Source organism: Leishmania major, chromosome 34, assembly GCF_000002725.2.
Source record: "Leishmania major strain Friedlin complete genome, chromosome 34".
NCBI lineage: Eukaryota > Euglenozoa > Kinetoplastea > Trypanosomatida > Trypanosomatidae > Leishmania > Leishmania major.
Window position 1 is genome coordinate 1,363,206 of NC_007286.2, and position 14,319 is coordinate 1,377,524.

General features: G+C 56.3%; 1 protein-coding gene, 3 non-coding genes and 1 pseudogene across 5 annotated transcripts; all 5 read left to right on the top strand.

Annotated features, from left to right (window-relative positions):
• Positions 1 to 3,335: 3,335 nt before the first annotated feature.
• On the top strand, positions 3,336 to 4,412 carry LMJF_34_3060 (mitochondrial carrier protein-like protein; the record flags this gene model as incomplete). Its single annotated transcript, XM_001686358.1, has 1 exon — positions 3,336 to 4,412. One exon carries the CDS (start codon positions 3,336 to 3,338, stop codon positions 4,410 to 4,412), a length of 1,077 nt encoding a protein of 358 aa, XP_001686410.1.
• A 2,902-nt stretch (positions 4,413 to 7,314) lies between these two features.
• On the top strand, positions 7,315 to 9,225 carry LMJF_34_3070 (annotated as a pseudogene). Its single transcript has one exon. A coding segment is annotated over exon 1 (1,911 nt).
• A 3,738-nt stretch (positions 9,226 to 12,963) lies between these two features.
• Positions 12,964 to 13,038, top strand: LM34Cs1H1.1. Its single transcript, XR_002461080.1, has one exon. It is a non-coding gene; the product is annotated as an H/ACA-like snoRNA (small nucleolar RNA).
• Positions 13,039 to 13,139: 101 nt separating this feature from the next.
• On the top strand, positions 13,140 to 13,233 carry LM34Cs1C1.1. Its single transcript, XR_002461078.1, has one exon. It is a non-coding gene; the product is annotated as a C/D snoRNA (small nucleolar RNA).
• Positions 13,234 to 13,293: 60 nt separating this feature from the next.
• Positions 13,294 to 13,365, top strand: LM34Cs1H2.1. Its single transcript, XR_002461076.1, has one exon. It is a non-coding gene; the product is annotated as an H/ACA-like snoRNA (small nucleolar RNA).
• Positions 13,366 to 14,319: the final 954 nt, after the last annotated feature.

Here is a 14,319-nt window from a genome sequence, read left to right on the forward strand (position 1 = left end):
TGTTCGGTGTCTCACCCCCTCACCCACCACCACTCACTTCCCCATCCCCGCCTACGAGAATGAAAGCCCCCTCTTGTGCGCACAGCCCACCACCATCACCACCTCACCTCCCTCCAGAATAAAGCGGGCACTCTCCTCTCTCTCTCTCTCTCCGCGTGTATGGCCGTGCGTGCGTATGTTATCTTGTTCTCTGTTTCTTCCCTCTTCTTAACTAGCATGTCCATATCTTCCGGCTGTTGTCGTCTTCTCGCGATCTGTCCCTTTCGCCTCAGTCTTTGGTGTGGTTACCGACGCTCGCTCTCTCCGTCTTCCTCTCTGCAAGTGTGTGTGCTCGCGTCCTGAGTTTGTCGCTTTTCGAAGCACCTCCTCACCCGCGTCTACCCCTCGTTATGCCTCCATTCATCGACGGTGTTGTTCAGTTCGGGTCGTCGTGGGTTTCGCCTTTTCCTTGCCCACCAGCCCCCGTGCCCTCGTTTGGTTTATCTCAGTCGCGGCTCTGTTCTTTGGACGACGATTTTTGCTCGCTTCTCCCAGCTCTGTCGCGTGCGCACACTTCTCATTTCTTCCGTCGCTGAGTCGTCGCTGTTTATGTCTGTGTCGACGCTCCTCACGCACCGCCATGGCATATGATGCCATTATTTATTCTGCATATGTCTTGTTACGGCGTCTATCCAGCACCCCACTCGCACCTCCGAACGGCGTGCCCCCTACAGCGAGTCGCGGAGACGCATGTGCAGATGGACAGTCTAACACCTTAAACTACGCGCTCGGCGCAGCTGATCACCAAAAAAAAACGCCGCAAAGGAAAGGGTGCCTTGTAAAGGGACGCCGGTGGTGCACTTTGAAAACGGCAGCCACAGCGTGCGCCCGCTCCTCGTAAGTCTCATACAATACGAAAAGATAAGCATCTCTGGGAACGCAAGAGAGGCTGCTGTGCCTAGTAGTCTAACGAGCCCTTGCACGCGCTGTTGTGCTGACTGGTAAAAGAGCCCCATTTATTATCCAGGCCATGCAATGCAAAGGGCCGAGTCTTTTGTTGCCTAGCAGTACCTTCAACTGTCATTCGCAGAGCCGTATGCACCATGTCGCTGCCCTCCTCCCGTGGCTACGCCGCTCGCCCTTACTGCTTCGCTTTCGAGTCAACATGCCACACCTCGCTCTGAAACATCAAGCGATATACCTGGAACACCAATAGTGAGAGCAGTCAATGTGTAGCCTCTCGACACCCCAACCTCCTCCACACTCACCGCTGCACATCTGTCCTTCTTCTGCTGCTCGCTCTCGTCCCACGTCTCACGTCTATTGCTTTTAGCGTTGATCACCGGTTTCTGTCAGCACGCACGATAAGAGTGCGAGGGGCATATCAGCAAAGGTGAAAACCAGCTCACGTACCTTGGTGTGCGCGCGTTTCGGTTACATCTCTGAGCAAATTTCGCGCCTCGGTGTGGCGCATAGCGACGACAAAGCCTCCCTTCTAGCGCGCCGCCATCGTGATTCTACACATACATGGCCCCTGCCTCCGTCCGTCTCGTTCCCCTGTCTAGACAGCAAACGACGCTGTGGTGTCGGCTATAAGAGGAGGCCTGCGTTGCGCATAGCTGCTCTCTCCAATGTAGAGCAGCCGTCCCTTCGGTTCCCCATCGTCGTTGTTCTGTGTACATGTGTACATACATACATATATATATGTATACTCGTTTTGTCTGTGCGCGTTACTTTCGTAATCGCGCTTGCTTCAGAAACGCGCTGCAGGGCAGGAGGGCTGGACTGTGCAGAGTACCAGCCAGACGCCACTTATCTCCCTCTCTGTTTTTTCTTCCTTTGCTTCTCCAGCTACGCCATCTCCGCGGTGTCTCTGTCACCCATCGTCTTACGAGCGCGTGGAAGTTTCCTCGGTCTTTGTTGTCTGTCTTCTCCCCCCTCGAGAGCGTGTGTGTGTGTTCCGTCGCATAGTGAGCTTCCGCTTCTTCCGCTCTCGCTGCCAGGTGGACGCGTTCTTTCTGAGTCATGGGTCTCTTGTATGACGGCGCAATTCATTTCTCAAGACCATATCCAGGCCCTCCTCCTCCTTCACTCCCTGGATTCGCACGGTGAAATCAGCGCGACAAGAGAGTCTCTGTGCACCCTCTCCCCCCCCGCCCACACACACGCATACACCTCTCTTGCCCCCTTTTTTATCACGTGCTTTACTTTTTTTTTGGCCCACGTCTCCTGACGGCAGTGTAGGCATCCGCGGCTGTGCACAAACGCACACATAGAGAAAGGAGGGTTGGATAATACGAGGGCCTCCTCGGCGTGCGAAAACACCTCGCCGGCACGTCTAACGATCCTCACTCCTTCGACGTCCCTGTCACACAAACTCTTTTCTCACAACGGTGCCGAACTGAATTTTTTCTGGAACTGCATTGCATAGGCAACGTAACGCTACTACGACAACGGCATTCGAGGCGTGGAAAAGATAGGACGGGCACCCAAGAAGAAAGTAAGAGCAACAACAGTAAAGGACTGCGACCACAGTCAACGCCGCCTTCGTTACCGCCCATCACGGGGGACGAGTAGAGCGCCGATATACGTAGAGATATCGGTACTTCGTAGTTTTTTTTTTTGTGTGTGTGGTCTGTGTGGGTGAGGTCGTGCCAGCGCATCTCGGAAAATTCTCAGACGGCGGCTACGCAGGATACCCCACGTGAAGGCTATCCCTCCCCTTTCCTGGAAAGGTTTGCGTCCGTTGTTTCTTGCTTCACTTGCACGACGCGTGCCTTTTTTTTGTTGCTCCTCCCCTGACCTTTGGCTCTTTCGCAAGTAGTTCACCTCTTCGCCATTGTTTCCGCGTTGAACACACGCACGCACGTTTCATGAACGGAAGCGGAGCGGCACGGAGACGGACCACGAGTCCCTTGACACCCTCAGTAGATAGCGCAGCAAAGGAGCCACCAGAGGTGTCTGATGGCTCAGCAGAATCTGGCAACGTGTCCGGATCGTTGATAGAACCCTCATCATCATACGCGGGCACGTCTCCGAAGGAAGGCACCGCGTCAGATGCTGAAGATGAGGAGCTTTCTATCACCAAGTCACTACACCTACGTCGTGACTGGTATAGCAGCATCGCCACCTTCATTGCCGGTGGTGTGGCAGGTGCTGCAAGTCGCACTCTGACAGCACCGCTCGACCGCATCAAGCTCATTGCGCAAGAGGGACATCTCGTGCAGGCACCAAAACCCGTCTCGGCTACCGCCGCAGCGAGCTCCGCCGCGAGCGGCGGCTTGGCGTCTGCCCGCGTCGCCGGCACGGCCCAGACCGTCCGCCAACAGCACCCGAGTCTCCTGCAATTGGCGCGCATGATCAAGGCGGACGGTGGCTGGAAGGCGTTTTGGCGCGGCAACACGATCAACTGCTTTAAGGCAGGGCCCGAGTTTGCCATTGTCTTTTCCATTCGCCGCTACCTCTCCTCGCTGTATGAGGATTGCGTCGAACGGGAAAGGGTGCGCAAGAAGATCTTGTTAGCGCGGTGGAAAGCAATGGATGAGCGCAACGACTCCATCAGCTGCCGTGCGCAGAAGACGCGTGACTTCATGAAAGTGAGGACGGAAGAGCCGAGAACTTGCACTGGGGCAATGGGGGTCCCGAGCATCGTCGATGACACACATAGCAGTTATCGCGCCGTTCATGGAACACTTGTTTCACCTGTATCCTCAGCGGCATCCGTCACTCCGATGCTGACAAGCGACGAGGTGCGGCAGCGGGAGCGCGCTATCTCGGTGGAGGCGTCAATCCTCACCCCTCCCTTTCACCGACTGGGGTGCATCTCTACAGTGCCACAACTCGCTGTGAACTGCACAATCGGTGCCCTCGCTGGCCTTGGCGCGCAAGGCATTCTATACCCACTCGAGGTGGTCAAGACGCGTGTTGTGGTGTCGAGGAGCCACGAGTACAAAGGTGGTGTGGCCGAGATTGTGCGCGTTGCCTACCACAAGGGTGGCGTAATGGAGTTCTACCGTGGTTTCGTGCCGAACATGATCGGTATCGTTGTCTACCGAGGGCTGGAAATGGGCCTCTACTCCAGCGCGCAGCAGTCCATCATGATGTATCGAATGCAGGTGAAGAAGATGAAGCGGCACGAGGCAAGCTTGAATTCGGCCGAAGTCGGCGTGGTTGGGATGTTCTCCTCCACGGTGGCGCAGACAGTGTCGTACCCGTTGAATGTGATACGAACGCGACTGCAGACCCAGGGCACCAACGGGCGCGCAAAGAAGTACAGCGGGATGGTAGACTGCATGGTAAAGATGATTCGCAACAAAGGTGTGACGTCACTGTTCAGCGGACTTACCGCGAACTACCTGAAAGCGGTGCCGGCGAGCGCCTGCACATTCGTCGTCTTCGAATATGCGCAGCGACTGCTCGTCGATGATGATTGACAAGCTGCTCCCGCTCGCTTTCTCTGTCTAGCCAGATGCGCTGCCTAGGAGCTCACCCTACGCGCACACGAGAGTGGCAGACACGGACTTACCTCAGTGTATTCCATCACCAGCAACATATTAACACGCTTTTTCTTTTTCTTTCTGACAGAGGTTCCATGGTTGCCGACAGCCGTCCCACACCGGAGGAGCACGGTTACTGAGCTCACGAGGCGACCGGAGTCGACGCTCGCCCAGCCCCGCACGGGCACCCGTGGGCGCTCTGGATTCCTGCAACAGGGGCTGACTGGCAGCGACAACGTGGGGTGCAGGTGGTGTGCTGCCGACAGCTGGGCGAGAACTGCGGCACCCCCACGCCCGCCAGAGCGTCCGCCCCCGTTTCTGTGGTTGCCACGAGGGCGTTCGACCGTGGGATGGTTGCCCGGTATGCTACGGGGGTTTGGTGGGTCGCTGCAGGCTGACAGCGCACGTCGTTTCACGCTATGATGTTGCACGCCGCGGCCTGAACCGCCTTGCTGCTCGAGCTCACCCGGCATGTGCGCCGGCCTCCCACCTCTTTCCTCCCCCTACCGTGTTACCCGCAGCACGGACACCACCGCCACTGCCGTGGAGCAGGGCCCTGGACGCGGCCCGGTGCGACTGCAGCCGGCCCGCCCTCGACGACGAGGATGTGGGCGTCGTGCGACAGGGGCCGGGGGCGAGCGGTGCCTGGGTGCGCGTAGAGTTGTGGGCTTTGCGCAAAGTGGGGTGCGGCAAGCAGGAAATTTGTTGCAGTGAGACCCTGCTATCAGGATACACCTCGGCGTGCTGTCAGGGTCCAGTGCCGAACACGTTATGGTGGCGAGAGCGCTGGGCACCTACGTCGCGGGCAGCGGAGAGCGATGCATGGCTGCGGATGCCGGTGGTGCGGTCTCGGATCGGTCTCGCCTTGGAGCGGCGTTGGAGGGCGAACGCGTGAGTGCTACCCATATGATGGGGGGGGGTGTCGGCATGGCTCGTACGTGTCCTGCTCCCTGACCCTCACATGGGTGACTGGTGTGGAGCCTTGGCTCCCCTCGTGGGAGTGCACCGCGTGGCGAGCTGCGCGGCCATTTCGGCGAGCAGGGTGTGAGGCAGAGGGCGAGCTCAGATGGCGGAGTCGGCGCATTCCTGCACGACGCGTGCCTGCGGTCGCTTAGTCCCTCGCGATGTACCCCTGTGACAGGGCGGGGGCGAAGTTGGGCTCGATTCCTGTTTGATCGCAGGGAATGCACACGTCGGAGAAAAGGTCTCCTCGCTTGGGCGGCGGCGTCGTTCTTGGTAGGCAGTCCTGTGTGCGGTCGTTTTTTTCCGCGGGAGGGATGATGTTGGTGGTTTTCGGTAATCGTTGGTGGCACTTCCTTTCCGCTGTGGCTATTGCTCCCTTCAAGCGTTGCTCGTCTGCACTGCGCTGCGCGCGTGGGAGCACAAAAAGAAATCATTCTTTGTTTTCCGTCGATGATCCGTGTTGATGGGATCTTGTGCTGTTGTGGTGCTTACGCGAGTGTGTCCACCTTTCCTATTTGTGTTTCGTGTCGTTGCACGCGTCACACCTTTCGGGAAGCCCGCGATGCCTTCGGTATCGTCTTGCCCGTCCACAGAATCATTCGACGCGCGGACCGTATCCACCACTCCTGCGACCTATTCACGAAGCAGCGATGAATACCACCCCCACAGCGCCTGCAGCGGCAACAGTAGAGGGTACAGGCCAAAACTAATAACCGAAAACGAAGGAAGAACGCGAGCTCAAGCGGTTGTGCCGCCGCAAGTGGACGCATATGTGTATATGTATGTGTCAGAGAGGGTGAGAGGCGTGCTGGTGATAGCTACCGAGGGGTTCGCCACGTCTTCTCCGCATCTTTCCCATTACCAGCACCACCTTCGTTTCATAAGGAGAAACAAAAACGCACACCACACACAAGGCAGAGTGGAATGGCGCATGTTTCAGTGCTAATGCCGCCCCGATGCAGGTATGGGCGCTGTTTTGATGCAAAACCGTGCGCGCCTGTAGCCTTTACTGCGTTGCCTGTGGCCGGTATATGTGGCAGCGTCATTCGCGGGCATCTCCACAGCGCCCCCCCCCCCCACCCACACACACCACCACCACCACGACCAACATCGACCATGGACCGACGAGGTATCAGCTGTGAGGAGTGATACACCTGTGTGCATGATGCTCTCTCCCGTTCTACTCTGTTTCTCTGCGGTCGATTGGTGCGTGCAGAAAAATGTGTGGATGTATGCCTTGCTCCTCATCATTGCGCTCCTTCGCTCGCTTTCTTTTTCGTGATGTGACTCTGGTGTCCTTCACATTCATCCCCTTTTTCACACACATTTCCACCTACACGCACACACACACACACTGACGCACACGCGCACCGCTTGGTATGTCGCACTGAGCAAGCGAGTGTTTGCCGTGTCAGCGACGTACTGACTGTGCGTTTTTCTTCGAGTAGTGCCCTCTTCAGTTCACGTTTTCTTTTTTTCTGTGACCCCATCTTCGTATTCACTTCTGTTTTTCCTCCTTTCACCCTGTTGTTATCAGGAGCGCTGTCGTTTGTGTCTCTGCTGCGGATTTCGTGTTTGGTTGCCCCTCTCACTGTCTCTCACCTCTTCCTTTGGGCGTGTCTGTCGGTGTGTGTCGGTGTGATTTGTTGTGGAGACTCAGCGGGGCGCCTCATCTTTTCTTCTCACTTCGGTCTTTCGCTCGGTGTGCCACCGAACAATCTCTCTTTCGTTCTCCCACGCCGTACGGTGTGGAGGAGGAACCACCACAACAGCCAAACAGAAGCGGCGTCTCGACTTTCACCTGCAGACCCGCTGCTGTGGACACTAAGAACAACCTGCGATCGAGGTTCTGCAGGGGTAGCACATCAAGATAAAGATGCTCCCGGCAACAGACTCGATTCAGATGGGAGTGATCCAGGCTGACGCGGGGGCGTCGGCAGCCGTACAGCAGAGAGACGGGAGCTTTTCTGCTCAGTCAGATGAAGCTGACCGCCATGTAAATAGAGTCGCATCCTTCGATAATCACGGCATGTCTGCAGTGCCTCTCACTGACGCGAGTGCTTCGGCTTTGGATCAGCGTACACGCGGCGTGGACGTGGCAGCCCCCTCGGCCCCAGATCCGCAGCAGCCGGAAGAGGTGCAGGAGCCACCCATTGAGGAGGTGGTCAACAGTACCGTGATTCACCTGGACAAGCCGATCGAGCACATGCCAATGATTTCCCCACCGGAGTTGAAGCTGGTTGGGCGATGCGTCACCTTCAAGGGTGACACCACTATCAACGGTGAGACCTGCTCCTTCTTCTACGAGGGCCTGATCGGTACGATAAACAAGGAAACCGTCATGCTGATCCACGTACACCGGTACACCGAGGAGGACTTTCAACTTCACAAATTAGCGCGCCGCCACGCTTTTGATGCCGATGATAACTTGAAGTCTTCAAAACAAGGTGTCGCCGTCGCGCCGTCGAACAGTGGCGTGGCTGGCGTTTCCAGTGGCGGTCACGGCGGCGCGGCACGCGAGGAGATCGAGGCAAACTACAGCAGCGACAACCTCAGCTGCGTGCGCAACCCTATCGTTGCCGAGAGCATCCAGAAGCCAAAGGACGACGACAAGAACTTCGACTTCGACTTCGACCACCATAGCATGAACATTACGGAGCACCAGGGGATGCCGGTGTTGCTGAACGCGCTCGGGGAGACACACGCGGAGGAGGCGACGCGGGTGCGCAACCGCATGAAGCAGCAGAAGGGCACGATGGGCCCGATACCGTATGTCACCTTTTCTCGATCACACATCCACCGTGTCGAGTTTGGAGTCGATCCACAAAGCAGCTTCTAATCCATTTTCCGTGACCCAACGAAGGAGTTTTTCGACATGCAGTGCCTGCGCATGTTCGTGCGGCGATATATTATTCACACCTCTCAAGGCAACAACCCGCGCTGTGTTCCGCTGCGCGCCTTCATCATGTCTCGCTGCAACTGTCCAGACCTTGACAACGATCTGCTCGAGCGCACCACGCGCGAGGAGCTCGCGCACCTGATCAAGATCGACCGAGATGTCAAGCGCGTAAGAAAGAAGAAGGAACAGAACCGCCGCAATGCGCTGCGCGCTTACAGGGCACCGAACGGGCTCTTCCGTCTGACCGGCATCCTCTTTCTCACCCATCTGCCGCAGCAAACCCTGAGCATTGCCGTAATGGAGATGATAGTGACGCTGGTGCTGCTCATTTACATGCTCACGACAATCTTGACTGCCGAGCCCAACATAGTTGGCGTTTACTTCGCCAAGATTTACCCGTACGTCTTTTGCACGGTGATTGTCTCTGTCATGGCTACCGTCTGCACTGCGCTTCACGCGATTCGTATGTCACTTCCGATTCGTGACGGCATTTTCGTGGCGTCGATGCGCGCCTTCTTCACACTGAGTGCCACTGCCTGCTCCACAATGGCGATGATTATCATTGGTGGGCAAGCGAGTTATGAGCGACTCCTCGATTTCGTGGAGCACGATATCACGGCACCTCGACTGTGCGGCTTCTACCGTGCTCACCGGTGCAGCGGCACCACCATCCCGTGCACCAGTGTTTATGCGGATAAGAGGCTCTGCAAGTGCCTTCACATGCAGTACGACAGCTACCCTTGCCAGTCCGTCATGATCGCCTATGTTCAGCGAGGCCTGATTCCGATGGTGTGTCTAGCTTTCATATTGTTTGCCACCTTTTTCTTTGATGGCTACCTGCATCTGCGTCTCTTCCATATTGCTCATCTTCTTGAAGGCCGATTATAGTACACCTTACGTTTTCGATCCGATCGCCACTGGCTCATAGGGTTGCTCCTCGCCCCCTCCCCTCCCTCCCCCCCCCCACACACACACTCTCAGTGTCATCCGACTCTTTTTTCCATCACTATCCTCCGGAGTTGTCCACACTTGTTCTTCAGTGTGTGTTCCGCTGGTAAGTATATTGATATCTTTTTCTTCTTTCTGTTATCTTTCTGTTGTGGTGTTGCCACGGAGAAGTGAGGCATGCATTTTATTTTGTGTTTGTGTGTTTATGTCTTGCTCACCTGCCCACGCCCACGCCGACGCCCCTGCCCACGCACTTCGGTCTCTCGTCTGCGCGAATGGGGTACCCATTTCGTTGTTTTTGTTGTGGTTGTTCTACTACCGTCCTTTTTTTTTGCTTTTTATGGAAGGCCCCCCCTCCCCTTCTTCTTTTCCTCCTCCTTTTTTTTTCTTGTCGTTGTCGCCGTCGCTCTTCTACCCTTCGTCTCCGGGCGCACCCTCTTGTTCCTCCTCTTCTCAAGAAAATCGTTCGTAAACGATATTCTGGGGTTCTGTGTCGGTGTGATGGCGAACGGTGCGTTCGCGCACTGCGAGTGGCGGGTCTGACTTTTCCCCTTGGCGTACGAGTGGAGAGGCGGTGGCAAAGAGAAGCAGAGGAGTCGTGCACTGATGAGGCGAGAATATTAGAGATTTGGGTAGCAAAAGCAGGCAGATACACACACACACACACAGAGAGAGAGACAGACTCACAGACCAGCCTATCATTCTGCCTTGGATAGAAGGGCTCATAGGACCCAGCGACGGATAATGGCAGAGCTTATCATTGTGTTGATCACGCTAGAGTATCTCACTAGCTTCAACGAAAGCGAAGAAAGCGAGAACTCGTTAATCCTTTTGTTGTGCGACGTGTGTATGTTTGTCTGTGAGAAAGTGTCTCTTAGCATGCACTAGCCCGGCCTTACCTGGTATTTCGCGTGAAAGCAAACCACCTTCCGGCAAAAAACAAGCGAACCTTCTCCGAGGAGACGCTAAGACGCGCCTCTTCTGTGTTGCTTCGTATCTCCCTCCAACGTGCATGTAAGGCACATATACGAGATGGCGCCAGTTCTGCCCTTTTGCCTTCCTCCGTCTGTAGAGTAGAGCAAGAAAGAAGAGAGGTACTGTGGAAAGGACATAGACGTGTGTGTGCGTATGTGTGTGTGCGTGTGTGCGTATGTGTGTGTGCGTATGTGTGTGTGTGCGTGCGTGTGTGTGTGTGTGTGTGACCATGGGTATGTGATCGCAGCTCGCTTTTCGCTACCCCTTTGCGTATTTCCTGCCCGTCGTCATTTTGCTGTTCTGTCTTTTGCCTTTTTTTCACGATACTCTCACTGCGCCTTTTTTTTTTGTTTCGCTCTTTTTCGCTTCCGTGGCTCGCCGCTCCTTCGCGATGCTCACTACTGCCTTATCTAAAAGTTAGTCTCTCTGCGCGTCCTGATGCCGGCCACCTCCGCCTTGGATCAGGATGCCGCACCTACTCTTTGTGGGAAAGCCGAGAGCCTGCAGAGCCTGCCCTCGGGTACGGCTGCGGACTGTGCGTGCCGACGGAAAGGGCTGCGCTGACGGTGTGGCGAAGTGGCTCGCGGTCATGGTGATCAGGTTTGCACCGGCTTACTACGAGTCGTGTCAAGGATTCGAAACGTACACGCCTCCCCCTCTTGTGTTCTGTGCTTTTGCTCCGACGCGGCGACGTCGAGTGTGGTTCTGGGCTGCGCCTGCGCCGTGTGCGGTGGGGCGGCGGTGGGCTGAGCGACGCCAAACGGTGTTGGGTGGCCCGACTCCCTGCCGAATCCTCGATGCGGGCCGGTGTTCTGCATGCCGAGAGGGGGTGCGCATCCGGCCCCCACAGGCCTGCAAGGCATTTAGTCTCCCAGGTATTCCGCATTGCGGCGTAGGCCTTCCCCCCTCCCCCACCACACCACCACCCATTCTGCATGTGCGCTGTGCGCGCCAGCAACGAGACAGGGTGACCGCTGCCTCTGCGCGAGAGAGCAGGCCAACGTGTTGGTGAAGATGTACCTAGAAACGTCGGCTCACCATCTGGAAGACACACCTGAACCACAGCAGTCCGGCTCCCGCTCTTGCCGTTCGCCTGCGCTCGCGACTCCCAGGGAGCAGTTGATGGGCCCTCGTTTCCGTGTGGAGTCCCACAAAGGTGTGTCCGAGGCCCTCCCGTCCTCATTGTGGCGGGCCCGCGGCGTGTTGAGCTCCCCCCGAACCCCGAACTGCGCCGTCGGGTCCTCCAGACTCCCATGTGGAGAGGCGCCGCATCACATTGTGGAATGCCGCGGCCTGAACCGCCTTGCTGCTCGAGCTCACCCGGCATGTGCGCCGGCCTCCCACCTCTTTCCTCCCCCTACCGTGTTACCCGCAGCACGGACACCACCGCCACTGCCGTGGAGCAGGGCCCTGGACGCGGCCCGGTGCGACTGCAGCCGGCCCGCCCTCGACGACGAGGATGTGGGCGTCGTGCGACAGGGGCCGGGTGTGCTTGTGCAGGGGTGAATATATATAGGTATATTTGTCGCTGCGTGGAATGTGAACATGACAAGATGTTGTACTGTACTCCCCACCATGGATGTTGTTGGCGGTGTTTTGTCGGTTGATATATATATATATATATATATATATGTACATATATCTACTTTGCGGCGGATGATATCTTCGGTGTAACGTTTTTTTTCGCTTGTGTGTGCGTGGGTTGGAGTGTTGTGGGGTGTTTGAGTAGCTTCTTCATTCCTCTTGTGTATTTTGCCATATTCGGAACTGGGCGATTACCCTGTGTGTGTGTGTGTTTTGGGGGAGGGTTGTTTTGTTGTCGAGAAGGGTGAGATGAACAGCCGTGCGTGTACGCTTGTATGCATCCACCTCCTCATCCCCTCCCTTTTCTTTCCATGCGATGGTTGCTCTACGCTTTCGGGCGCGTTCTCGCGGTCGACGACGACCTTTAAAACGTGTAGGAGAACCACCAAGGCGAAGGGGAAAATGCGTAAGGCTCCTTGCAAGCATGAGGGTGCCTTCTTTGGCACGACGCTGCCGTTGAGACTATCTGTTTGTGTGACGCCATTCATGACACGCTGCTAGCGCGCACCACCTTCGACGTCGCTCTGTCGGCAAGGATGTCTGTACTACAGTGGCAGTGCTGTTTAATGGTTTGTTCGTGGATGTGTGCACTCCATAAAAAAGTGTGAGAAGAAAGGCGTTTCGCAAGTCACGAGATGCCCTCAGAACCTGCCTGCAACCGACCTGGCAAACAACAACGAAAATGTGAAAACCCCAGTGTTTTCCACTGCTGCCAACTGTGCCTCGCCATCTCTTTCCATTTTTCCTATCTCTATGCGTGCATAACGTGTCTCCTTCGATTTCGCGTCACCGATACCGATCCATCGTCTTTCACCACGGATGTACCCTCTCAAATCCGTGTCGCTCGGCGCAACAGAGACTCTCACTTTTTCACCCCACTCTTTCTCTCTCTATAGGCTGAGCACAAGCGGCCATTGAGGCTAGAAGGGTTTGTCTTGTTCTGATCACCTGCTCCTCATGTTCCTGCGCTAAAGCTACCCTCCAGCCGTGGGAAAGTGTATCAGTCTCTCTCTCTTGTTGGCGGAACTACCCCGACTGGCAGGGTTGGGATCCTCAAACAATGCTCCCTCCAGGAGCGTTTTTGCAGCCCGTTCGGTGACCAACACATGCCGCACATCGGCGAAACGTCAGCTACGCAGTGTGAGCTGATAGTGTCTGTTCGGCTACGTGCACTACCAAAGCGGCGTGAGAGCGATCGGGTGGTACTCTGGGTTTGTTGAAGCGGCGTTTTTTTCTCTCTCTCTCTCTCTCTGTGTACGCGTTTTCTGCTTTGTGGCCGTGCTTGTGCCTGCACCGTTTATGATGATAAAGTCCTCTCTACTACTACTAGCGTCCGATGCTTCGCTGACGATTACCGTTTGAACTTCATCTTTCGCTCCGATCTGAGGGCGCACTTGCGTTGTCTGTCTGTGCGTGCGTGTGTCTAGGTGTGGCACTGGCCGCTGCTGTGTGACGTCACTCCAACCGCTGCTCATACGTCGTTGCCCATCGTATAGCGGTGATATCTGTGGACGGAGATGGCGCGCGTGCGTGTTGGCGTGTGCTGATGTGTGTGTGTGTGTGCGCGCGCGCTCTGCTGCGGGTAGCGCGCGGGGGCGTGAGTGTTGTTGCTCCGCCTTGCTGGTGCATCTCTCGTGTGGTGGGGTCTCTCTCAGATGGGACGCGTCTCTGGTGAGCTCGAAGCTCCTATCGCACTGCTAGGCTCGAAGCGTGTGCCAGTGGGGGCTGCTGCTGTGGGCGCGTGCGCCTGGCTGTTAGGCCTGTGTCCTCTGTCTTTCCCTCGCTCTCTTGTGTGTCCCGCCGTGCGCGCCGCGTGATGCCATGCAGGTATGCTCCTTTGTCGTAGCGCCCCGGCGCTGTGCCGACAGACATACCACACTCTATCCCAATGCTTCATTCACTTCAGCTGAGGGCGCCACTCGGTGACAATGTTGGACAGTGTGTGCGTGTATGCTGTGCGCAGCAGGGAATGGCGGCTGTGGTGGGCCTCGCACTTGTTGGCGGAGGACGGGTCTTCCACGAATGAAAGCGACGAATCAAAGACAACGTTTTCCCTTTGCTGCCTGTGGCGCGAACCGCAGCACTGCGGTCTTGCCGTAGGGGGCCGCAGCACGCGCAGGGTGCGAGGCATGTGCCTCTCTGCACGAGCGCATCACTGCCAAGGATCGCTTCGATGTGCGCAGTAAACTTTTTCCTCTTTTCCTGGAAACAGGTATACATACACACACACACACACACAGTTAAAAAATGTCGTACAAGTTTTTTTGTTGTTTGTTCGTACTCGGTATACTCCCTCCTCGCCGGTATCTGTACATGCGCTCTCAGTGTCGATGCGTGGCGGTGCCTCTTGTGGCATTAGCGTAGTCAGATCTCAAGCGGGTAGGGCCATCTGCACGAAACTGCTCCTTCCACGCCTCTGTTACATATCTCTTCCATTTTGGTGGCTTGTTCAACGACGTGTGCACGGCCTTTCCT